The 26,700-nt window shown below is 44.3% G+C and overlaps 1 protein-coding gene across 2 annotated transcripts; it reads right to left on the bottom strand.

Annotated features, from left to right (window-relative positions):
* Positions 1–13,542: 13,542 nt before the first annotated feature.
* On the bottom strand, positions 13,543–25,440 carry LOC136962382 (PR domain zinc finger protein 1-like). Of its 2 annotated transcripts, XM_067256145.1 has the most exons (6): positions 24,602–25,440; positions 21,115–21,234; positions 19,403–19,646; positions 16,645–17,552; positions 16,408–16,536; positions 13,543–15,832 (listed from the first exon to the last, which is right to left on the bottom strand). In XM_067256145.1, the coding sequence occupies exons 1-6, from the start codon at positions 24,770–24,772 to the stop codon at positions 15,263–15,265; spliced, it is 2,142 nt and encodes a 713-aa protein (XP_067112246.1). In that variant the 5' UTR covers positions 24,773–25,440; the 3' UTR covers positions 13,543–15,262. The 2 variants fall into 2 exon arrangements, with proteins under 2 accessions (XP_067112246.1, XP_067112245.1); XM_067256144.1 differs by lacking the exons at positions 21,115–21,234; positions 24,602–25,440 and adding an exon at positions 19,834–19,913.
* Positions 25,441–26,700: the final 1,260 nt, after the last annotated feature.

Here is a 26,700-nt window from a genome sequence, read left to right as displayed (position 1 = left end):
AGATGGAAGGGAGAGTTTCAGGAACAGAGATGTAATTGGTGGAGATGGAAGGGTGAATTTTAGGGACACAGACATCATTGGTGGAGATGGAAGGGAGAGTTTCAGGAACAGAGCTTTGATTGGTGGAGATAGAAGGGAGAGCTTCAGGGACCGAGCTATCATTTGTGGATGTGGAGCTGAGAATTTCAGGAACAGAGCTTTGATTGGTGGAGATGGAAGGGAGAGTTTCAGGAACAGAGATGTAATTGGTGGAGATGGAAGGGAGAGTTTCAGGAACAGCAATGTAATTGGTAAAGATGGAAGGGAGAGTTTCAGGAACAAAGATGTAATTGGTGATGGAAGGGGGAGTTTCAGGAACAGAGATAACTTTGGCAGACAGGGAGGTGACAGGTTCAGGGACGGAGTGGTCATTGGTTGAGAATAAGGCAGCAGTCTCAGGTTGATCAATGGGGAAGGCAGCACTAGAGGCTTCAGTAACTAAGTGGACAGGTTCTGGCTGAGCATCTTTCAGAGGGATGTCACAAATCACAAGGGCCAGGCTGTTGAGAGGGGGGACTGAGAAAGCCACTCCTTTCTCTGTGGTACCAACTGCAGTTGGAGGCAGGCTGGGTGGGATGTTGGGAGGCGTTAAATAAACAGGACCTTTGGCTTCCATATTGATACTGTGAGGGTCGCTGTCTGTGTCATGGTCAGAAACATCTCTCTGAACGTCAATAGGCTCCTCCCACTCAAACTCGGGCATGGTGGCTATTGGTGCTCTTCGCATCATTTTGTCCACTGTGCGCATATCTGGGCTATCACTCAGGAAGTCCATGGCCAGTGATTGGTTGTCAAGTGGCAACGGATTGACGGTACTGAAAAATGTGCGGGTGTCTAGATCCAAAGGTTCCTCTTCCTCTTCTTCTTGCCCTTTGACCTCTGGACCATGAAGCTCTGTGGTGCTTTGGGATAGTCCCCTACTCTTCTTCTTCCTCTTCAACAGTCCAAAGGTGAAGGTGCCAAACTTTCTATGCTTATGGAGGTCCAGCTCGGAGACACTGAGGTCTTCAGCCTGGTATGAAGGAGAGAGAGAGAGAGAGAGAGAGAGAGAGAGAGAGAGAGAGAGAGAGAGAGAGAGAGAGAGAGAGAGAGAGAGAGAGAAAGTGTGAGAGAGAGAGAGAGAGAGAGAGAGTGAGAGAGAGAGAAAGAAAGAGAAAGTGTGAGAGAGACAGAAAGAAAAACATGGGAATAGGACAAAGATATATATATATATATATATATATATATATATATAAATGTATATAATATAAAACACATGACCCAGAAATCAACTCCATAAGTTCAACTTTTGTTGTAAAAATACACCGTGGACACACACTGAACTTGTGCTCTGGCTCTCCCTGCCATGACCCTATCAGACCCCTGTCATTTAAAATACTCAACTTTAATACCCATGTTTGGCATTCCTAATTATTGGGACCCTGGTTTCTGGAACAGTGCCAAGCTTCAGTGCCAGTGAAAGATCGGCATGAGAGGCATGTACAGAGCAGGGCTGTACAGAGCTGTCAGTGCCTGCTCTAATGTACACATCTCCACGCATCATTGAGTCCTGTCCAGGGAGCCACCCGTCCTTCATTCCTAGGCTTGCACAGCACTATACTCCACCCTTTAGCCTTGAGCAATGCCAATCCACATTCCTCCTTTACCTCCCCTCACCCCAAAGCACCATGCCGTGGTTTCAAACCACATGCAGATGGGAGAACGGTTGTGGATGGACATTAGATTCACATATGTTCCCAACACGCGTCTGGATTTATCTTCTTCCTTGGCGCCTAACATCAGTTTGTGAAGTAAGTTGTGCAGTCTGGCCGACAACAAGTGACTCGGGCCATGTGTTAGAGATGATCGTCACCGTAGGATAGCTCTGTTATCTCAGACCAAAGAGGAGGAGAGGACAAAGGGAAGGAAAAGGAGCATCAGTAAGACATACATCTTGATGATGACGGCCGAGGATGGGAGTGGAATCAATCTGGCCAGTGCAGATAGGATGCTGCTATTCATTGGTGCCGATCTGTTGTCTGATAAGACGTGTAAAGGACAGCCCGGATGAAAGTACAGGATGGAACACCGAGCTGTCAGTCAAGGCCACCTGTCAGATTTCAATCGGGGTGAGGCTTCGAGGGAAATTCCTATGGCAGTGATGAGTGAAATGAGTGCTAGGCGGTGAGCATGAAACATAGTGACGACAATAGGCCTGGAATCTGAGGAGGAGATGTTGACAAACGAAAGAATGCATTGTTGGGCCTTGCTGGCGGAAGTTTGTCGCTGCCAGAGGCACACGCACGCAGGTACAAATACACACATAAACACACCTCACGTCCACACACACTGTGTACAGCCTCAGGTTCTAAGTCCATCTTCCAGATCCACTTTGTGTTGACAGAGTGGACTTTGTGTTGACGTGTGAGGCAGGCCGGTAGCACCAGAGCCACCAGCTGCCGCCTGACACCATGGGGTGAAAACAAGAGCTGTCGTCCCCAACAAAGCCCCCTGAGAGGCAGCTGTGTGGACTCAGCCACCGCGAGCACGGAGATGTGAGAAATGGAGTTGGGCCAAGTCAACACCTATCAGCCCTGACCTTAATGTCTGTAGTGGTTTTCACATGCTCTTTAACACACAGGGTGACATTTGAAGTACTTACAAGCTCAAGCGTGCATGTAAAGCACACGGTTATAGTCGCCTAGAGGGGTTGTACTGTATGTTCAGTGCAGGGGAGACTGCGGGTAGACATGCATGCACTCACACACACACACGCATGTCCACAAGACAGTGTGCGTAATCACGCAGCAGCGCAATCAGACCAGTGTGATTATCATCAGGAAACAACCATTTTGAAACCTATCAAATATACATACGTTAATAAAAGTATGTAATCAAAATGATGATATTTAGTCTTGACCAGGACACTGGATCCCTCTGACATCTAGAATGGATGTGCTCATCCCCAGCTGTCCTGGGTAGTTGCTCCATCTAGTGGCAATAGCGTGTTTTTGTAGCGTTAAGGAGAGATGTGTGTGTGTTCGTCTTTGTGTGAGAGTGTGTCAGGGTCTGTTTTTGTGTGTGCTTGTGTGAGTGAATATGTGTGTCTCTTTGATGGTCTTGTGTGTGTATGTGTGTGTCACGCAGAGACAATGCCAGAGGGCCAGGAGGAGAACATGACATTACAGAGGACTGCAATTACTGCTAAACCGTTAGATGGGCACATGCTCTCTGTGATATGAAAGTAAATGAGATTCGTGTCCCAGCAGGTCTGAGAGGCTGCAAGGGGGCGGGGCCTTCCCAGTTACTCTCCCTCTGTCATGTTTAACACACTTCCCAACACCATTCAAATGCACACAGAATATCATATGACAAGCAAAAACATGAACATATTATTACTGGTCTCATGGAGAGAAAACATGTCAGACATCGGCCACGAAGCAACACTTGAAAATCTGTGGTGGAGGTTAGTACAGTAAAAGAGAAAATGCACAGGGGTCAAGGACCTTTGTGAGCTCTGTGTCCTAACTGACCTCTGCCCTGGGGGCGGTGGCGTAGAGGAAGGTCCTCTTGTCCTGTCTACTGACGCTGGGCGACATGTCTTGGACCCTGGCCTCGCCCAGTCCCTGAGCCTCCGCACCACTGGAGGGAAAACACCACAACACACCGCAACGCAACACAACACAGGAACATGAAGTTAGTAGGACACCACCAGCAAACAGGATTTCATATAATATTCTTTTTTTAAATCAGTCTACACACCAGTTTTATTGATGGGGGAACTTTTTATCCTTGAATAAAAGGATCCAAATGTCTACAATGTTATAAATTGATACCAACTGATAAAACACTTTAGCCTGTGCTGTAAAATTATTTCTTAAGCCTGCCGCAGTATCACTGGATCAATACTAAGAAAAGGTAAACACGCTCAGTAGACAAATGTTCAAGAGAACAGCTGGTGCCTAGTAGTATGTACTCAGTAATTAAACTGTTACAGCTCTGATTAGTCTTTGAAGTCTTATTACTACAGCTCAAACTTTAATAATCTAACACCAGAAAATCTAATCATGTATTTATTTAGCAGGTGCTTTTAACCACAGAAACTGCGCAAGGCGGATTTGAACCTGCAACTGGCTGTAGTCAAATACTCTAACACAGAGCTACTGTAACACCCATCCCCAACTTGTTTCTGTTGTGATGTTTAACATCCATGGACAGAATCTGAAACCCTAGCCCAGATATATAGCGTTTCTATATATAATCACGTTACATTATTATTAATAACCCAAAACATTTCCTCATGGGGCACTTTTCCAGTGTCCAGATAATGTCGTTGGTGACACACTGTCATTGGCACTTGCTTGAGAAACTCAGAAAAGAATGACACTGCCAGTGTGTTGCTACAACAGGTGAGTCTGCAAACATTGACTTCATCATGAAGAACCAGTCACCGTGGAGGAGCTTTCCGAGGGAGTGCCACAATAGCCTCTTTGTAGCCATCTCTTTCCTCTCCTCAACAGACGAGAAGAACAGCAGGTAGATGACAACCTGCAAATGCATCTCTTTACTGCAATGGAGGGAAAAGTACATACTGGTCCAGCGAACAAGCTTGGGTCTGTGTGGATGGGCTTCAGGGAGGCAGGTGTAAGGCACAGCCTGCTGAAGCTAGCAGGATGGGGGAGGAAGATCAGGGTTTTTACCTCAGGGGGGTGTAGCGTGGAAAATTCCGATATAATTAAATAGCAGGAGATTACTGCACTTGTACAGAGGTGTGTGGGACTTCACTGATTATCAAATCAGGCACATTCAGCAGTTTTCATAGACTCTCTCACACACAAAAAAAACACCATAACCCTTTTCTCTGTAGGATTCAGAATCGCCTGTCAACCAGTCAGTCCATCTACCATCAGTTAGAAAGACAAACACTGTTTTACATCCTTCAGAAGCATTGTTTTCAACTCAGGCATGTGGACAGGCCGCATCCCCCTGCCTGGCAGTGTGTGTTTGTGTGTGTGCATGCGTCTGCACGTGTGTGTATGGGTGTACAGTGACAGAAGGACAATGCCTTTCCTGTGTGAGTTTATTAGCCTCATACAAACACCAGAGCCTGGATGCAGTTCAACATGCCTGTTCAGGAGCAGCTGCCAAACCGTCCAGTTTTCAGAGACATACTCTGCAAAGAATATATATATTTCAGGATTGTACTTTGTTTTGTGAAGCATGGAGAATTGAAGTGTGGTCGTTTTCAGCCAGGACTTGGGGGGCACACAATATCTGCATGTGTGTGTGTGCGTGCCTGTGTGTGTGTCTGTTTATATTAGACGGGCAGTAGTTTCACAGTGATGCTGTACAAAAGGCATGTGGAGTTGCAGGTTATTCGCTGAGCTACAGAACAAGAGCTTGTGGATGTCAGATACTGAAACCCTCGCCCAAATTCTCCCTGGGAGGATGGCCAAAGGAACTCAGATCGAATCCACTGGAAGAAGGGAGGGAGGTGGGGAGAAGAGCGTCTCTTGTGACATTATCATATAAGAGCCTGTTGTTCAGATTGTGATTGATTAACACACTCACTTTCATACATCTAAACCATTGATACAGACTGCTTGGTCTTCTCAACAAGTTGAATGGAGTACTACGTTGGAAAGCAGAGGCTAGATCAACTTCATGAATCCCATGTTCTTCTGTCAGCGTTTCTAAGACGATGGCCAGGAGGACTTAGATATGATACACTGGAAAAAGGGAAGAGGGAGGGAGGAGAGAGTGTCTTGTGACATTCGTCACGTTAGAGCCCTTTGTTGATGAGCGTGTCAAACTTTTTCTATCAGGTTATTGCCTATCCTTGGTGGACTACCAGATAATATGATGATGATTACATGGTATTTAACAAGCTACTCTATACACAGAAATCATATACTTACTGTAGACTTTTGGGTGTTCTCACAAGTTAAATTATGTACTTTGCACATGTTGGAAGGCATATAACCAAAAAGTTCATGATTCACATAAAGAACCAATAGCATTGAAGTGAAATATCATGAGAAAAACAAAGCAATACTGTAATAGTAGCAGCAGTACGAACCAACTGTCTCAAAGTACACCTAACAGCCTTCTCTAAATAACCTGTCATGGACGCACCCTCCAATGAACATACTCTCTGTGCCTCCACTCCAACAATCAACCAGTTACGGTCTGCTTGTATAACTAAGATGTTGACACTTGAAGTGATGTTTGTCCCGGATTTGAATGCTTGACCTGCAGTTGAGAGTACGATGCTGTGTAAACACAATGAGACACATTTGTGGTTTTGTGCCAACACCCACACAGATGTCGAACGCTGTAACCCTGAGCCGTAAACCGCATGACTTGCCCTGGTCTGTGATTAACAGACCAGGGCAAGAGAGCTCACCTGACTGTGATCCGGGCATGGCAATAATGGTCAGAGTTCATGCTGTTTATTTGTACATTCCAAATGTCTGTCTTCAGCAAAACATATTATTGTTGACAAACACTTGTTACATTAAATTAAAGTTCTTACACATATTCAGCAAAGGCATTAGTGATGTGAGGGTCAGAGCTCAGGGGACATCCCATAATAGAGGCTCAGTAGTGATGTCAACACTAGAATCCCCTCTTGTTGGCCAAATCCCATGTCTGCCCACAGGTATGATGGAGAATTAACCTTTGTCAATAAGAATCTTAAGGCCAATGATGGATGGTTCCCAGATAAAGTGGAAGCTACGTTATGGCACAATCTTGGATGTCTTCAGGCCTTCAACTACAGGTTTCGAGGCCGTAAAAGAATTGACAATAACCTGCCCTGGCAGTAGTGTATACCGCTTTGTAAACCACTGGCAGTTATTTAATGTGATGTGATCAAAATACTACACGTGCTGAGAGTTAAATATCACACATGGAGGATGTCTCAGATACTGCAAGTCAATAGTAACATCATAGGCTACTATGTATACATGGACATGGAATATTGAAATGTGAAGTGAATATACCTGATGTCGTATTCGTGTAGACCTCGTTTGACTGTTTTGTTGTTCTTTGTCTTTTTCTTGAATTTTGAAGTTTTTCCTCCGCTGTATCGATCCTCATACTCGGCAGATTCATTGAGTTTGATATCACTTTTAGAAAAAAATGCTTTGAAAGACTTACTAGTAGACACTGTTTTCTTTTTCTCCACGTCAACCGTTTCTTCAAAAATACGCGTATCCACAGACTCCAAGTTCGCCTCGCTCTTAGAAAACATACTCTTGAGAGACTTTTTGGATAACAAACTCTTTTTCGCCATACTGTTATGTATTACGCTTGCTGACTACGGTGCAAACTAATGGTCCATAATAATTTGTGCCCTCAAAAAAAAGACTTGTCAATTAACATGAGGATAATGGCAAGGAAGGTGAATGATAAACGCGCATCAAGACCTGATTGCAGCGGTTGACAGCTGCGCGTTCACTTTCACTGCTGCTCCAGCCACACCGCAGATGAGGCAACCGAACTGCCTTCAAAGTCTGAAAATCCTATTGAACTGTATAAGCATCCAGTAGAAATGTAACAACGGATTCCGAAGGTACAGCAATTTATTATTTTCAACATACAGGCTGTGTTATAAAATTCCTCGCAAAGTATACAGAATAATAAAAGTTGCAAATTCGATTGTGATGCCCTTGGGACCACGCACACAAGCAACACGAAATGATCAACAGTAAGTTATCAGATACCTGGGCAGGTAGACTACATTTTACAACAGATAGCGAATGGGGGACATCTAGTGGATGTGCAATGCAAGTGAATTTTTAAATATTAGAAGAACTCAATGATAGCTTTACAACAACAATACAGTTATTAAGAGCAGAGCCTGAGGTAATAACAAACATTCAGCAGGCTTTCCGTTGGCGTTCCCTTTTACATGGCTGAAAATGTCTGACACACCAACCAACCCATCTCAGGGGACGTATTTGTCGTTGCCATGTATAGACAATCACCCATCTGGTTAACAACTGGACCTGGGCACAAGAGGTCATATATTTTGATAGCGGTTGTCAGCAGGGATGGGAAGATATGGGAAGAGACACTTAAATAGTTTTTTCTGGTATCAGTACTTCACCTCACAATACATTTTACTACTTTATACTTTCACTCCTTACAATTTTTAAATAAATATATGTACTTCCTACTTCTTACATCAAAGCAGGCTCGTTACTTTAGCATTAATCTGTATTTGGTGGCAAGATCAATATTATTTATTGTCTTTGCGCCCCTTTTTTCAATTTCCTGGCTATCACACATAACAAACATAAGCTAGTCTACGAATAAGTTTTTTTCAACCTTTCAAAACTTTTTCATGATTCGAAGGGAGATGTTCGAAATTGTCGGTGTCAAAAAGGATACCTGGCGAATGAGCTGCATGTCTATAGTGTCTTTTTATATTCATGTATTAATATGATGTGAGGTCCAACAGGTAATAGTAATCAGTCAGAGCCCATACTTCTTTACTTTAACTTGAGTGAAAAAGTGTAGTCAGCAACTTTTACCAGTCTTTTTAAACATGTGTATCTGTACTTCAACTTTAGTGAAGGATGCGTGTACTTTTGCCATCTCTGCATTTAAACAGAGAGTATAATCCTTGTCATGACGAAACAAGTTTTATTTTTTTTAAACACACAACTTAAATGAAATGGACACTAGAGGACAGCAGATATACTGCCACGGAGGCTGTGATCCACAGTCCTGATAATAGCCTGAAGATTGCAATTCACAGCACCTCTAAAATTATAAAAGCAACAATGTGAAGTTCTTAACTTTGATAACAATCAATAATCCCATTTCAAGGTCTAATCCCAGTCTTCCTTAATGGGGTTGTTTTATGAGTTAATGTTAATTGTTTTATGAGTTATATTTGGATGTGGAAATTTTTCTGTGACATCATCAGAAAAATGTGGCTCTGGAATGATGTCAATGTCAGTTTCAGTCAATGATGTGACGATACAGCCAGGTAAACATTTATCTTTATTGCCCTGTAAGGCTGCATTCACACCCACGCAGTCAGGTGACATTAGCTACTAATCACCTGAAACACACACGCATACAGGGTGACTATACAGACTGTATTTCCTTGAAACCCTTTGCTCCTATTGAAATGATGCTGGCTACCGTTGCAACTTCTCACTGATAGGATCAGAGATTAATGACTCATTGGTAAAAGCAAAAAAATGGACCTGGAAAAAAACTGTCTAAAACAATGACACATTGTTTATTGGAGGTGAGGTGAAGGATCAACTAGATTGATTACTCATTAGAAATGAGATGAAGGAAATGAGTTTAAGGAAATGGGTTGATGCAAATACAAATTCAAACCAGTGGTACAGTAGGTGTCTCTAAGATGTGCCTTTTGGAAACAGTGGACTGTTTGGTATGAGGACATGTGTCTAACTTAGTTTAGATTCTTGTGGTTGTTTGAAAAGAGAAAGTGCTATTCAATATGGGTCCATTCGACACGGTGGTGGCATCAGCCATTTACCATGGAGTGGTCTGCTGGAGCAGCAGTATGTCAACAGCTGACAGGAGGAGACTAGACAGACTGATCAGGAAGGCCGGCGCTGTCCTTGGACACAGTGCAGGTGGTGGGAGAGAGGAGGATGGTAGCAAAGCTATCATTAATGATGGACAATGAATACCACCCTATGTAGGACACTGTCTCTGCACTGAGCAGCTCCTTCGGCGACCGGCTCCTTCACCCTAGGTGCGTGAAGGAGCGGAACCGTAGGTCCTTCCTTCCTGCTGCTGTGAGACTATACAACCAGCACTGCTCTACACACACAAACACACACAGGACTCAACCACAATAACTGATGGACACACTTAAAGTGCAAACTACTGTGCAATATTTGTTTATTTATATTTTCTCTCCATATGCAACTGGTGTTATCTTTTTTATATATTTTTAATAATATCTCTTACTTTGTAAATTGATGTATACTTCTGTCCACTTTGCTGCTGCAATGCCGGAATTTCCCCATTGTGGGACGAATAAAGGTATATCTCATCTTATTTGTCAACATACTTCCGGAAATGTGACATAATAATTGTGTGGTTGTCTTCCAGAGAAATACTAGAGAACTCCTGCTTACATATGCACACAAAGCCTGTCTGACAGACACACCCACACAAATACACTTGAAAACAAATAAAACCAACTGCACCCTTCAAAGAAAAAAAACATCAGTTTTCTGCACAGCTTAGACTGTGCCAAGCTTAATAGGCCCCCCAGATCCAGATCCCTCTCTTGTACTGTTAGAGATAAACTGGGTTAGACCTTTCCACTACAGTATTAAGACCGCACTATCAGGAGGCCAAAACACAACCTTGTGAGTTGATTGTAGATGCACTAAGATAATCACAAGATCATGAGCTGAATGACAAGGTCATTCAGCTCTCTAGTGACACAGTTAATGTGGTGTTCCCACCAGGGGCGGAGCTACACTCTCAGTACAGTGGGGGCGGAGCTTTATCACGGGGCCCTCTGCTACCAAGTCATTTTAAAATTAAAACCGTAAAAAAACTGTTAAATATCTGATGAATGCACATGTTATAACGTGTGACTTGTTGAGCCAAGTAAGCCTATATGTCAAATAAAACACAAAGAAAAGCCACAGTTTTTGACAAATTTGTATTTACGAACACAGAAAACAGTTTGCCAGTCAAGTAAAAATGTTTCAACACCACAGGCAATGACAGCTGATTGACAGCGATGGTGCTGAACAGGCCAAGTGCGCTCAATCAGATGATGAGAAGTAGGGGAGCCTGGGGACAGTCGCAACAAGGGACAGTTGCAACAAGTCTTATTCCTCCAATCAGAAAAATGCTAGAGTGATGACACTCATACTGCACATGCACAGTTAGACCCCTCCCCCCACCAAGAAGAAATAAGACACATTCAAGATCTGCTGCTGCATTAATTGACAAAACTTGTTTTGGAGGTATGAAAGCAAATTGGTGAATTGGGTCATGAGGTGAATTTTTGTCATACTGTCTTGACCTTTTAGATGAATTAATCAAAACTTACTTAGTTTGAATTATTGTTTTGTTGACTTCTAAGTGACATGGTTAGCATGTGTCAAGGTCAGTGTGGCTAGCTAGCACATTATGTTCTGTCATGGCTGCTTAGCTTGGGGACGGTTGCAACAACTTATTGCAACCGTCCCCAAGCTAAGCAGCAATATCAAAACAGACCACACAACAGTGTGTTTATAGCAAATGTTTATAGCATCTGTAACACCTGCACACTGAATCTATGTAGGCCTATGTTCTACACATAAACAAAAATGACAAAATAAATGAATAATACAATAATATTATTGTATAAATAAATAATACGATAATATTATAGTAAAACAGTTATTATTTTCAGAATTCTATGCTCATTGAGACAAAAAGCTAAAGTTAATTAGTGAAACTTAAGGTATTTTTAACATGTTGCAACCTCCCCTGATTGTTCTTTTTTTTTACAAATCCCCCCACTAGGTTCACCACAGTTAAAATCCAAGTCTCATGCAATCTTACTACTGGCACATCAGAGCATGAGCATGTTCTCTTTCATTTTCAGTGTTCATTGGAAAAGGTTTTCAAAGATGCCTTAATGCGAAGATGTCTAAAGCACACTGCCATTCGGAGTAACCCCAGGCCAAATACAAACCATGCATGAACTGATGGACTGATAAGGCACTACCAGCAAACTTCCAAGGAAATCAACAAAGGATTCAGCAGAGGATGTCAGCTGTCAGTGGATCAATATATCATTGTCTCACAGTGACACCTAATGCCTTTCCACTCTTGTTGTCGTGGTTCCGCGTTTACGTTCCTTTTCATGATCTATGTACTGTCAGGTTATACTAAGAATTCAATATATTTAATTCATTATTTCATTGAACATTTCTATTTATACTGGTGATATATTTAAGTTAGGATGAATTGTAAAACGTTCGGGTGCGTCTGTGATACTGATTGGTTACCGCAGGAATTAGGGATTCGGAGTGCAAGGGGAGGCCACACTCCCCAACTCTTAACTACCAGCTACCCTGTCTCATCAGGATATGACATACCATCACAGATAATTTGTCACATTCTGAATCCCTTTGTATAAAGATAAACATGACTTGCTGTTTTTAATATAAGCTAATCAATGGGGAAACAATATCTGTTTCTGAAATGTAGCTGAACACTGTATCCACAGGCCATCTACGGAACTGGAAACCTGAAACATTGAAAGCGATGAAATACATCCAAATACTTTGACAAAGTGGCCCTCTGCTGTAGGTCTTTTACTGGCTATTTCTGGCAGCTGACGAGCGGGCCCTTGTGTAGAAAACAGTCCTCAGTAAGTACTTCCTGTTTGAAGTGTCTTAGAGGTGTGCCGCGGTGCTCTCCCTCCGATTATGTGAGAGGTGAGACAAGGAGAGGCAGGACTGCCAGAGGAAGGGGGGGGGGGGGGGGGGGGGGGGGTTGGGTTGTGTGAGAAATAATAAGAGAAAAGTGCATCATGCGATTGACAAATAGGTGGATAGAATTAATAGATACATGATGAGACTAGATAGAAAGAAGGATAACATCAGATATACATAGATGGATGAATCAATAGCCTCGACAAATAGGTGTTTTTTTTTTACCTGAAGAAACAATTCTGCCTTAACCGCAAGACACAAACTGTGTCTTTTGGGTCCTAAGATGATCCAAATGTCAGAAGATCGAGAAAGAGAGTGGGAGGAGTGGGACGGAAAGAGAATGGAGGGAGTGTGGGGGGGGGAGAATGACATACAGTAGCTTACTGTAACTAAAGTCTCTCAGCTTACTGTAACTTTGCAACAGTCGCGTTTATTGAAAGAGCAGTGTAATGTCATGGCAGACTTTTCACCGGCCCAGAAGCCACTACTGGTTTCACCTCTTATCAGGTGTAACATAATTACCAGTAAACATGCTTCAAAAGAACATTAGTCATAGTCAACTAACTGGGAGTAAGGTCACCACTTAAAAGGTGTTCAGGTAATGAGCCTGTATCATAATTGAGGTTGTGGTTCTGTGCACTAAACTGTATGACCATGACTGACAGTAATCCCTCCATTTACTTAGATTGATACTTATGTATTGTCATCGTTAGTGGGTATTAAAGATTGAATAGAGACTTTAGCTTTATTGAGGATTGTCAGTAAACAGATTGGTTCTTGAATTTATTACATTTCAGTTTAATCTGTCAATCTTTCAGTTAGAATTTTGTATTTTATTTGTTGGGCTAAAAACAAATAGTGTGCTACTAAATTACTAAGTAATTGTGGTTCTTTCAGTTCCTCTAACTTCTTAGAAAGTGAATTAAAGAAAACTGGAACTCTAGATGGTTAGTTTCTGTTTGCTGACAAGACCGAAGGCAGGATGGCGTTTTGTATGCATGTGTGTGCTTGTGTGTATGTGTGATTCTGATTCACAAAGAATAAATGTATTGAGGCAAACGTTACACCAAAAAGACAATTATAGAGAAACAATATTTTTTTAATGTTCTACGTGTAATATAAAAGTATCATCAAAATAGTCTCTGACATATAAATTATTAACACAGGTCATAGCCTGTGTAGCCTGTGTTCAAAAATAAACTACATTGACAAACATACTGTACAAAAACTACATCTGAAGGTCAACAAAAGAGGAGCATTACTGACTTACAGTGGTACATGTTAAAGTTGTTCCACCATTTTGGTTTTTAAGTAACATCATAATGTAGGTAAAGCTACTGTTGCTACGGCTTTTTTCCCAGAGCTAACAACGTAATAACAATTTTAAAAAATGAAACAATGTATACAGTAGTTAAGTGTCAGTTCTTGGTGTACATCTGTGGTTTGGTTCAATACAAACATTCACCTGAGCGTAAACTATGTTCAGAAGCACTGCAAATGTACATAAGAGAAGATGCTTAGTCTAGCCTATTTTGTTCAGGCTAGGATGAATAAAGTTCCAAAATACAATTTCCACAAAGTAGGGTGAGCAAAGTAAAGCTTTGTTGATAGGAGCTAACATTGGAATCTAGTCAATGGGCTGAAAGAGTCAGCTATCCAAGATGAATGACAAGAATAAAAAGCATAAGGAAAATGGTAGAATAAACAAAGAATATCCTACAATTTTAAATACACTGTACACTGTCTCCTTAACAAGCAATACAAGTGTAATATAGAAAAATATGTATGTGCTGCTAAGTTAAACAAAGCTCTACCACAACTGCTTGATGACTCATAGTCAATAGTTCAGTGTTTAATCCGAACGTTTGTAAGAAACAGACTAGTTTTGGGTAACTTTCTTACTACTTTTAACATGACATAATAAAAGACAACATCAGTTTGCTACATAATTGGGTCCAGTTGCAATTTTCTTTTACACTTGTTATTTGGCAAATACTCATATACACAAACAGTAGTTTCAAAATCCCTGATCTGTTCCTTTATCAAGCACAAATAAATAACACAAAAAGCATGAGTAAAGATACAAATTGTCAGGGAGAAGTTTGTCCCTGTAGGTCAGTGCATCAGATAGGAATTAATTCTGACCTTTGAAACACATATTTGTGATGTTTTCAGGATGGGTAATGCTCTCTACAAAAATATTCCCCACCACGACGTACACACATGATTTTCTGGATAGCAACATCCTTGTTCCTTGTTCCCTGCATGTGGGAAATCTAGGAATACAAAACACGTGTAATAGAATCACTCACTCTACTGATAAAAAATTATCTAAACAAACTCTGGAGGTAAAATAAATTAAGGTAAAAAAAAATGCACATTAAAACCTGAGTGAAAACAGTTAGAAAAAAGTTTAAGTCAGTATTTCACAGCTACATGGAAAACACCCTTTCTCTCTCTCGCGCTTTCTCTTGTTACAGTCTCTCTCTCTTTCTCTCTCTCTCTCACACTCACTCTCTCAGGCTCTCATCTTCTCTAGGGAAGAGCAGAGTTAGGGTGGAAGTGCAATCACTGAATACACTGTCAGTCTTTGGGATGGTCTTGTTTTGGTGATGCTCTCATTGGCATTTTGAGACTGTTCCCCCAGTCTTCCTCAAGACTGGGGGAACAGTTTTCTTTTTTTGGCGAAGTGTCTCTTTGTCTTACAGTTCTCTGCACCTTTAAAGGTGGTCTCCCAGTCATATAGTAGGAACCTTAAAATGTCCTGCTCCTTTACCTAAAACCTCTCTCCTATCCACCTACTGTCCCTCTGTCTTCACCATTGGCCGGTTGTAGAGGTGCACCACGCTAGCCCTCTCCTGATAGGCTGATGAGGGGCTGTGAGAGGCAGGTATGGCAGGAGTGGAGGGTGCGGGGGCATTGATGGCCGCGGTCAGCGCCTTGAGCAGCAGAGAGGCCTCCTTCTGATCCTCCTTCCCCTCTTGCCCCTCCAGGCTCCGTCCAACCCACCTCTCGACCGCCGCCTCGACCTGGGTAGGCCCCGCCCCTTCGGGGAGAGCATCGGCCTCCTGGCTGGCGTCAAAGCGATCCACCAGCTCGCGGACGTGCTCGTGGGAGTGGGCGTTGCTGTTGGCAGGGCAGCAGCTGCGCTGGTGGACGCGGAGCGAGAAGCGGTGGAGGAAAGCATGGGCGCAGAGCGGGCAGCGGTAGGGGCGCTCACCCGAGCTGTGGAGGCGCCGGTGGAGCTTCAGGTGGATGTACTGGGTGAACTTGGTGCTACACAGCTTGCACTGGTAGGGCTTCTCTCCAGAGTGTAAACGCAGGTGGGTCTTCAGGTTGCTGGTGCTGCTGAAACGCTTGTGACACACCTGAGACAAAGAGAGAGAAAGAAAGCGAGCAAAAGAGAAAGAGAGTAGGAGAGGTTAGGAAAGTGCAATTCTGTAATCTAGCCAAGTTGACGTCATCCTCACGTCATTGTACTGTGAGGGTAATGACAGCTTTCTGACTGGTCTATTATCTGTGTTTGTCTTTTGTTTGTCTTGTGTCTATCAGGCAGGACTATCCCAGTTGCGTGTCAGTGTGTTTGACCCCAGACCGGTTTCATTCAGTTAAAGGTTACATCACAGAATGAAGCGTGAAAATAAACATAGGACTGACATTGGGATTGTCACACACACAGATAGTAAGTAAGAGTAAAGAGTCAACAAAGCAAAGAGACTACTTGCTGTATATCACAAAGGGTGAACGTCTCACACAGAATAAAGCCATGGTATTTGTGTGGGAGTATGCTTGTCTATGTTTGTCTGGTATGTAAAGAAGGTGTAGTGTGTCAAAGACAAACTGGAAGAAACTAACCATATTTTATGATCAGGAGGGATAGTATGGGATAGAGATAATAAGCATGAACACACACACACACACACACACACACGGTGTAACCCACCTGGCATTCATGTGGCTTCTCTCCTGTGTGGACCAGGTGGTGTTTCTGCAAGTGGGCCAGCTGGGTGAAATTCTTCTTACAGAGTTTGCACTGGAACGGCCTCTCTCCACTGTGGACTCTGAGATGCACCTGCCCAGAGAAAACATGTCGAGAGATAAGCACTGGAACACACAAACAAAGACACACACACACAGTAAAAGGTACGGGAGGTGGGAGAAGATCAGGATAGACCCTCACCTTGAGGTTGGAGAGCTGTCCGAATGTCTTGAGACAGATGTTGCACTCATACTTGATCTTGCCGTTCTGCTTCTTCAGGGGGTAGGGGAGGGATTTGTACCCGGGCGTGCTGCAAGTCGAGGGGCTACTCCTCGGTGACGTGGCCAGGCTGAGGTTCATGGCCTCCTCGCAGCCTGAGGATGACTGGAGGGGCGACTGCTGGGGTGTCTGGAGCTGGAAGCTGGGTTTGGGCAGCGGGGATAGCTCTGGGGTGGCTGGAGCCCCGAGAGGAGGGGACATGTTTGGGGGACGCTCCTTCAGCCCTCCCTGGGTGGGTGGAGGGTAGGGCAGGGACACGGGGAGTAGACCTGGCTGACCTATTGAGGGGTATGGAAGTCCATCGGTGCCCAGGTAGTTGCTGTACCGAAGAGAATCTCTAGACGGCATCATGCCAGGGAAAGGTTGGGAGTACTGCGGGAGGAAGAGGCGGGGATAGTTGTAGGGTGGCATGATCTGGTGGTAGGGGGGCTGGAGGTGTCTGGAGGAGGCATAGAGAGGGTGCGGCCTGTGGCTGTATAGGCCGTGGAGGTGCAGGTCTCTGTGTGGGGAGGCGGCGGAGGCATGGTGGTCAGGCAGCCCGTAGAGGTGAGCCATGCCCAGGGCAGGCTCTCTCTGATCAGACTGAGGGGAGACAATGGTGGCCTGGTCGTCCGTCTCCTCAGCCTTCTCCATCTTCCTGCTGAAGTCCATGATCTGGTCGTCAGGAGTGTCGGGCGGGGTGTCTCTCTCCAACACCTCCACATCAATCTTCTCCTCTCCTTCGTCATCTCTCTCCTCCTTCACGTCATCCCTCTTTTCCCAGACCCAGGCCTGCTGAGGTAAGTGCTGCTTGGGGAACTCTTGCTGGCACTCATCACTGCTAATGTGTTCTGTGGATGACAAGTACAAACAGACATAAACATGAGTTTGGACTACAGACAGTACATAAAGGCACAGCAAATGTCTCATTTCAACATGTTTCATATCATTAAAAAACGCTTTTAGTTTTTTCCTAAAGTTCCTAAAGTCCTAAACTTCTTCTATCATCAATAGGGCTGTCACTTGGCTATGTGTCACTAAAGAAGTGTGAGTTGATGGTTAGTAAATGATATGCACGCATCCGTTCCACCACACCCTCTGATGGTAAATGACAATAGTTTCGGTTTTCATATGACACTTCAAAGAAGTCGAGCTTTTGTTAGAAACTCGTTCATAGTAGGTTTTCGATATGATACAGGAGGGAGTGCGGGGGTGTCTCACATGTGAGTGAAGATAAGATAAAGATCGATCATATGTTCCTTTGGGAGTCATTTGCGTGCAAAACCGCATGAGTTTATGGTATGAGTAACCCTTGAGAGAAAGTGATTTGTCCTTTTGAAGACAACCGGACAAATCAAAAATTGCTTGTTGACTGGATTTTAGGATTATAGATGAAAATATCATATTTTTTGAGATTTATAAAAAGTTGCATGCGCGAGTCCTGCCAAGTAACATTCAGTTGTAGATCGCACTTCGAGAGCACGCAAATGAAATTACAGCTCCAGGATACACTAAACCGGTTTGCCTACAGAAATGAACAGTTTGTCATTATTTTTTTCCAACCCGGTAAATCACAACCGAACCTTTAATGATTTACCCTCATTTTTTTTAATTTATTAGCTCATATTCTTGTCAGTAGTCAATGACACATTTTAAATTGTTATATAAAGTTTTTTTTCAGATTTACAAACAACATGTCCTTTTTTTTTTATTACTTTTTTTAACCTTTTGTGCCATTCAACTCAGCAGGTTGAACTATGCACTGATTATAGGCAGTGGCTACTGAGATTACACTCATAAGGATGAATCATATCAGGCTATGTGGCGACAGGTTGTGTAATGTGTTCAGAATTTCTAGCATGTCATGCCTGCCTGAAATATCTGACACCCTGAGTCACAGCTGAGATAGTGACCATTTATTGAGCGTGTCACCTGACCTCTACCGTATACTCCTTGTACTATAGTCAAATTAATCTTAGTGTGTGTGTGTGGGGGGGGGGGGGGGTGCAGAGAGACGGGTGCGGTGGTGACTCAAGTGTGGCCGAACTATGTAACCTGCCCAGAATAGGCAGGACATCACTGTCAATGACGTGACTGTCTGCCTTAAAAAATGTATTAGATCTTATCCAATACAAAAACTGAGCCTTTCAACGCCCTTATCATCCAATAGAAAGAGCAGGGTGTTGGCTTTGTTGTCTGTCAAATAAACTAGTACTGTAGTACCCTCGTCACAGAGAATGTAATCATTTTTAGACTAAAGATAAAGTCTACAGACTAAAAATAAAACAAAAAATGTACTCATCAAGACACTGATCTGATGAAGAAGAGACACAGTCCAGATTCATCAGTTTACTACTCTGACTTGACTTTCATCAATGGATCCCAGAAGAACATAGCTATGACTTCAACAGTTACTATACAGAGCTACTGGCATTTGAACTCAATTACAGATGTTCATAAGACAGCTACAGACAACTTAGTATTCGTTTATACCTTATTGGTTAACCTGTTTACGTTCCTGTTTCGGGGGTGTGAATAAAAAGAGAGGAGGGAGGAGAGGAGGAACGCAGACAACCAAAGCATTTGGGATAGAGAAAGAAGGGGGTTCAAGAAAAGATTCAACGAAGAAGAGAAAATAAAAACCCAACTAAGACAGACCAAGACAAATAGTCAATTTCCCCCAAGCCGCTGTGCTACTCACTCTGCTTGCGCTGCTCTCCCTGTTGGCTGCAGAGTCTGTGGGCAAACTCCTGACTGTACCACACTAGCAGCTCCTGCTGGGGCTCCACGGGTCGGATGGTGTAGAAAAAGACGTCGCTGCCGTTCTGGCACGCCACCAGGTTCTGCTCGGCCAGCGAGCGAGCCGGGTTGACGTAACGCATCCAGTTGCTGTGGTGGACGTCATAGCCGTCAATGAAGTGGTGCAGCCGCCCATCTGTGTAGATCTGGGAGGATGGAAGGGAGAGGTGTGTGAGTAAAATCATGTACACACAGACCTGGACACTCAGCCTCTGCCCGATACCACTCTTTCAGACATCCAAAATAAAACAAAATGGACATGTTTGTGCATGTCTGGTCCATGAAGGAAAGATGCATGTGGGTATAGAAACAGACATAAAGACCATAGTTCACCTCTGCCATGTACTGTGCAGTTAAAGTTCCTAGATCCTCTTCAACTAAAAGTTACTGTCAAATCCAATCCTGTGTTCTCTGTGTGTGTGTGTGTGTGTGTGCGTGAAATCAGTGGCGTCAGTGCTTTTATCAGACAGTCACCTCCTTGTGAGGCGTGGCTTCTGAACATGTTGTATACACACACACCCACGCATACACACGCACTACTAGTAAATGGTTTATCTCTCTCTTTCTCTCTCACTTTTGGGCCTGCCCCAGGTGAGTCGACTGTTTTTCATGTTGTCAGTTATGCACACACACTCTCTCTCTCCTCTCTCTCTCTCTCTCTCTCTCTCTCTCTCTCTCTCTCTCTCTCTCTCGCTCTCGCTCTCTCTCACTATCACGCCCCATACCTCGCCCGTGAGAGTGTTGGCATTCTTTCAGAGCACGTCACACTTTCACAGGGAGCTTAACAGTAAACGTGTCTGACAGGAAATGTCGCAAGATGGAAAAAAAAACAGGATACAGAAAGTCCTCGAGGGGGAAACGATTAATTCAAAGAAAAGTCCTGCGTGACTAAAGCCACTGAACCGCCGGGAAAGAGATGACAGAGGAGGGAGGATGAGAGTACAAAAAAAGTGACAAGGACATTTGTAAAGACGGGAAGGGGAGTGTGGGGGTGTGTGGTCGTGGTAAGTGAGGGGTAGTGTGGAGGGGGAGGGGGGGGGCTTTCAATCCTTTCCTACATGACACATGTACCGTAGAACAGAATTAGAGTGCCAGGAAAGCTATCGTGATTACTGTGTAACCACTCACTTGTCGCTTGCCTGCGAGATTCACAGCTTCCTCAAAAGCTGAAGCAAAACTCCACTTTCAGCATGTATATGTATGTCTGTCCCTGCCGGACAAGCTCAATGAGAAACTCTTTGTCCATTGTGTCTTCCATTTATAGGAATTACCTCAGATTTAGGTAATATCTCTTTTGTCTGTTTTGTAAAACCATGTTCACAATTTGTGTGTGGTGGTGGTTGGGGGGGGGGGGGGGGGGGGCGGGTTTTGCAAGGTAAGGAAACATTTCCTACTGAGAACAATAGAATGAGATTATGAAAGTGCCAAGGACTGTATTTTCTGTATGCTTTTAGTCTATGTGGCACAATGATCCGTGTCCATGTAATGTCTTTTTTTTCATAATTTCCATCGATTTAAATTCAAACCCAAATTGATCAAACACACAATAACAAGCTGCAGTTTATATTTCTTAACATTTCAATGGGTGAGAACCAATAATGAAGTTAAACTCACCCTCCAAAAGTACTTCCTGTTGGTGTGCTTGGGGACGTCGTCCTGGGTGTAGACGTCTCCCTGCAGGGGTCCGAACCTGGTTCCCTGGGGGATGTACTCCTTACTGTAGACACCTGTCACCTAGAAACCACACAATACATCCAGACATGAAACTCACAGAAACATCAACAATCATCACCAAGGAAACCCACTAATACTTCACCATTATCTGATACCTTGTCAATAATAACAGATTAATGAACAGAGTTGAGATCAAATTTGTGGGGAACTTTACAACTGCTAAAACAAATAATATAGTAATAATATATAGTATTCATCAATCAGTTAATCCTCCCAATTGGTGATCAGTATGGTCAGTAGTAATCATCCCAGTTGGTGAGTGTTGTTCAACTTTCAAAGATAGCTCTGTCACACTGACCCAGACTGGGGCTGCCTTAAGTCAGAAGGTGACCCAGTTCCTTGCCTGATGACATTAGTGAAGTAAGGGAATTACACTTTCTCTCCAACCTGGCCCACTAACCCACTGTCCTCACTGAGAGGGAACAGAACACAGAGAGAGATGTGTCACCTGCAGCGACTGCTGCTGACTCAGCACTGCCCCTGCTGGAGAGGAAGGGTCTGTGCATTGTCACCGCAGTCCATTTGAATGGTTCATGTGAGAATCAGGCAACGTGGGAGGTGTCTGTAAATAGGTGAAGGGGAGGGGTAATGATGGGAAGTCTGTACTGATGGCTGTTGGGAACTGTAGTTTTTAGTTTTACAGCCTGAAAGTCCAGGGAGGAACCCGGAATGTAGCAGGAGCGTTCACTCTGTCCCCTGCCAGGCATTTGGACAAGCTCATGACCCCAGCGTGAGCCTGCCATCTGGGGACGCACCCTGAGCGTGGGGCTCCAGGAAGGCTTTGTCTTGCACCTCTAACCCCCTACTCCCACACACTCACACACACAAACACACACACCCTCATTCACTCACTCACCTAACACACACACCACACACACATACACACACACATGCACACACACATGCACACACTCACCCAACACACACCACACACACACACACCACATACGCAGAGACTGTTCCTAGAACACGAATTTGACTGAGGTCTGGGATTTTTTTTTCCGTTTAGTTGGCACTTCCCAGAGCCCTGAGGCGTCCCTACAGAGTCATTCAAGCACTGATGTAACTAGAGATATATTTATTGGTTGACCAGAATGCACTTTCAGTTAAGACGTGGCCCAGGAGGGGTGACAGAGGGCAGAAGGAGCAGCGCAGGAGAAAGGGGGAGAGCGAAGGAGAGGGGTGGGGGGCGGTTGAGGCAGGGGGGTGAAGACGAGAGCATGTGTGACAGGGACATTGTGCACGGCTGGCGTTGCATGAGTAACGACCAGCCCAGGGCCCGCTCAGATAATAACCGCTCCGAGTGGGGGGGGGGGGGGGGGGGGGGGGGGAGAGAGGGACGTATGGCCACTTGACTGGACCCACGCCACCGGCCCTCCTCCAACCTGCACTAACTGTTCCCGTTTCCCAGAAAAGTCCTCTTGGCTGGCCGGAGAGGTTGGCCACGGCTATAACGATGACGCTCCCAGCCAGAAACGAAAGTTAATCGCCAGAGCTTAACCTAGTTACCCCCTTCTCCTTCCCCTGCTCGTGGCTTTACTCCCCCGCCCCCCTCTCCTTCCCAAACCTACCATCACACCAACACCATGGTCCATCTGCCACGTGCCCCCTCCCGCCCCCCTGCCCCTGGCACGCTTCAGGATGAGGTAAGGGGGAGGATTAAAGAGGTAGGGAGGGGGTGGACTGTTACTCTCTTCTCCTTCGCCTCACTCAAATCCCTCCATTCACGGACTTAAGTTATTGACTTAGTGGTGTATTTGTGCTGTGGGTGTCTTTTTCTCTGTTCTAAGCCTTGTGTATTAACGTCTTTAATTGTGACAACCTGCATTGGACCATTGTTGAATTTGAGGGGCCCGCTTTGTAATTTGTGGATTTTAAGTGGTTAGACAATGTGACTAAGCAGTTACTGTCAACAATATCTAGATACACAAGTCTCTTGCAAAATGTATTTCGTTGTGCTTTCCCCAGAATTTGGCACTTTACTGGGCAACGATCGCACAAGTACATGAACACACTCACATACACACATGCACACATACTTACATATACACGGATATACATACAGACATATGTACTGTACATACAGCCCTTAAGTTATTCTGATCAACGGAAAACAAGCTTTTGCCACCTTCGGGTGTGTGACACAAATAAACAAACTTTACTGGGAAATCAGTCCAGTTCTACCAACACAGCTGAACTCAACGGAGAAAGCATACACACTCACACACACTTACGGAGGGTATCGAATGTGCTGCAACTAATCATCCCGGCCTGAAAGGTTGTGTTTATGTGAATATTAGAGAACTGAAGTGATGGTTCAGTGAGCTCATCACCATGGTTTTGACACCTCTCTCAGGCTATGCCATCGAGCGGCGAGGAGAGGAAGACAATCTGCCAGCTGAAGGAGGAAGTGCTCTGCAGCCCCGACGAAGAGGCGCAGAGGAAGAGGAAGTCAGAGAGAGTCGGCTCAACCACAGCAAAGTGTGAAGATAAGAGAGATGAATCATGTATACAGAGAGTACCTGCAGCCCCAATGTCTCTCAACTTTGTTGAGACGGATACAGTTCTGCAAACAGAGGCTTGTTTGGATTGTGGGAGGCATGTACTGCTGAAGACCTGTTCGAACTGGTACGCCCACCACTGAATGTATAGACTTCAGCCTGACTCACCTGGGGGAGGGAGGTAGGGAGGTAGGGAGGTAGGGATGTAGGGAGGTAGGGAGGTAGGGAGGTAGGGAGGTAGGGATGTAGGGAGGGAGCTGCGAGAAGGAGGTAGGAGGGGAAGTCTTGATGCGATTACAGATTACAGGGTTCAGAAGCTGGATCAACTTGTGATCCCTGACATCTCTCTGCATGTGTGTGTGTTTGACCCAGTAAAAAGGTTTAGGCTGTCATCGGTTCTCACACTTTTGCCTTTCGAGAGTCAGCAGTCACAGTGACACACTGAATAAGACTTAGGCCAGGTCAAGCCAGGCAAAAATCCTCTCTATATTTATTCTGACCCTGGCTCTTCATAGCTGACCTTGGACCTGTAGCCGTGCCTGACCTGCCATTGTCCCACATTCACTCGCTCAAAATATCTACAGCATGGAAAGTCAGCCAGCATGATATACATTTACATTACATTTACATTACATTTACATTTAGTCATTTAGCAGACGCTCGTATCCAGAGCGACTTATAGTAAGTACAGGGACATTCCCCCGAGGCAAGTAGGGTGAAGTACCTTGCCCAAGGACACAACGTAATTTCGCACGGCCAAGAATCGAACCGGCAACCTTCTGATTAATAGCCCTATTCCCTAACCGCTCAGCCATCTGCCTCGCCAATACAAAGTATTGGCGTGGTTGTTGTTGTTGTTGTCTTACCTCATTGTCAGTGCTGTGTCGGAAGGTGAGGTTTCTGGGAATGGAGGTCATAGCTTTGGGCAGGCCAAAGTTGGGTTCTGTTGCCTGGTCCGGCACTATGTAGGTGCAGGTGAGGGCGAAGTCTGCCTCTCTCCACTCACTCATCTCTGCAGGCTCAGTCTTCAGCTTCATCCTCGCTTTCTCTCTTTTCTGTTTTGGTGTTGCTGGTCTTCACTCGATTTGTTTGGTGTGGCCAGGGGACAGCTCGAGCGGAGTTTGGTTGCTTTTGGTCTGTGCTGCTTTGGTTCTGTTGGGGCTCTGGCCCCGTGGGTTAGGCACGCTGGTTACACTTCAAGACCTGGAGAGGAGAGTGGAGATGTGGGAGTCAAGCAGAGAGACAGAGACTACGTGGCCGTACTATCCACACAGGACATACTGTAACTGCCTGTCAGCTTCTTATCACAAGGCCAAGGGAATAAACCCATACAAAGAGAGGAGCAACATGTTTCAGCAAGGCCAGCTCACCGATCAACTGTTTGTGCAAGTCATCCTTTCCTTGGTATTAACTAAAAAAAGAAAATCCCCTATGTGTCTGTGTAGGTGTGGGTGGGTGTTTTGTTCTTATCTCTAGTAAATCAAAAGCATTTGTGGTTTTCAATACGGTTAGGTATACTATACCCTCTGTTTTCTGTTTTAGTCATATGGACAGAATGCTAGTCCCATAACTACTATTCAAACTTACAAACCCAATGGTCATTATTACAATCCTAAATCCTAAAATCAGTATAAACACAATCCCCACAACATGAAACAAAATCTGAAGTATTTTGAAAATCTGAAAATAATAAACTCTGTGAATTTAATGTATTCTGAAACCCCATATTTCTGATCAACACTTGAAGTATTCAATTGAAGGGATTATTAAATCTATTTATGACCTGTATTAGTGTTAAGGTTACAATTGTAAACACACAGCATTAACCCTTGACCATGACCCAACATCACTACCAGTCATTTACAATCCCAACACTCTCCTCCCTGTGTTCTAGTGAAGTGAGGAAGGAGCTGTCAATAAACAGGATGAACTATATTTTCACTTACTTTGACACATTCATCGGTTGACTCTTCATGTCTTTGGTAAGGTCATTGCTCGCTCACTCTCTTTTTCTTTTCCGTTTTTCCTTTTTTCCCTCTATCACTCTGTGTTTCTGTGCAGAAGTCCTTGTGTATAGATCCAGTAGGTATCCTTACTGTGCCCACTGGTCTCTGTCACCAGAACTTCTGAAGCTTGTTTGGAAAAAGCTTTTCAGTCCTCTGCCCCGTCCAATCAGAGGCTCCCGTTGGTCATGTGACCGAGGGGATTACGTGGACGTGCGCCAAGTGACACACAACCGTTCGCTTTAAACAACAGAATCAATGTCCAGTTGACCGTGAGTGGCCACACGCGCGCGTGCACACACATACACACCGTCACACACAAAGGAGCAGCCTATGTAAAATGTCTTAATGAATGAATAAAAGGAGAGCAGATGGCAGTCTGCCACTGAAGAACACTGATAGACTTTTGCTTGGTTTGGTCATTAACGAGCAATCTGCTGGCCCTTCTTCAACATTGTCTTGACCTACATCTAGGCCCATGTTGGCCTCCGCCCCCCCTCATCACACACACATACGTATTTTGTATCGTTTAAATACCATCAACATTAAGTTATTTTTCTCGAAAAACCATTCTGAAGGTGACTGGTGAGTGGAGGGAGAGGTTGTGGACAGTATGTGGGTCAGCAGGTCACCCCAGCACAGGTAGGGAGGCAGAGAGGGAGTTCCATGAAGAGGCTCAGACACCTGACTGATCAACCTTCCTTTTCTTTCACATGCAGAGGCTGCAGCTCTCTGCTGTGACCCAGACAGGGTCAGGATGAGGAAAGGAAAGTAGCGATGAGCAGAAAGGAAAGGACAATTTAACAGCAGAAGGAGGAACCTGAAAAGAAAGGGAAGCTTATCACTTTGCTGCACTGACTCGGTGACATCATGGCCTGTGTCAACAAACTGACTGTCTGTTGCTCTGTCATAGAAAACAACAGAGAGATGACTGGTTCAAGTGGAGAGTATCTTTGGATGTA

This window comes from Osmerus mordax, chromosome 18, assembly GCF_038355195.1.
Source record: "Osmerus mordax isolate fOsmMor3 chromosome 18, fOsmMor3.pri, whole genome shotgun sequence".
In the NCBI taxonomy this organism is placed as follows: Eukaryota; Metazoa; Chordata; class Actinopteri; order Osmeriformes; family Osmeridae; genus Osmerus; species Osmerus mordax.
Note: the sequence above shows the minus strand (reverse complement) of the source record. Positions and strands in the feature narration are given on the sequence as shown.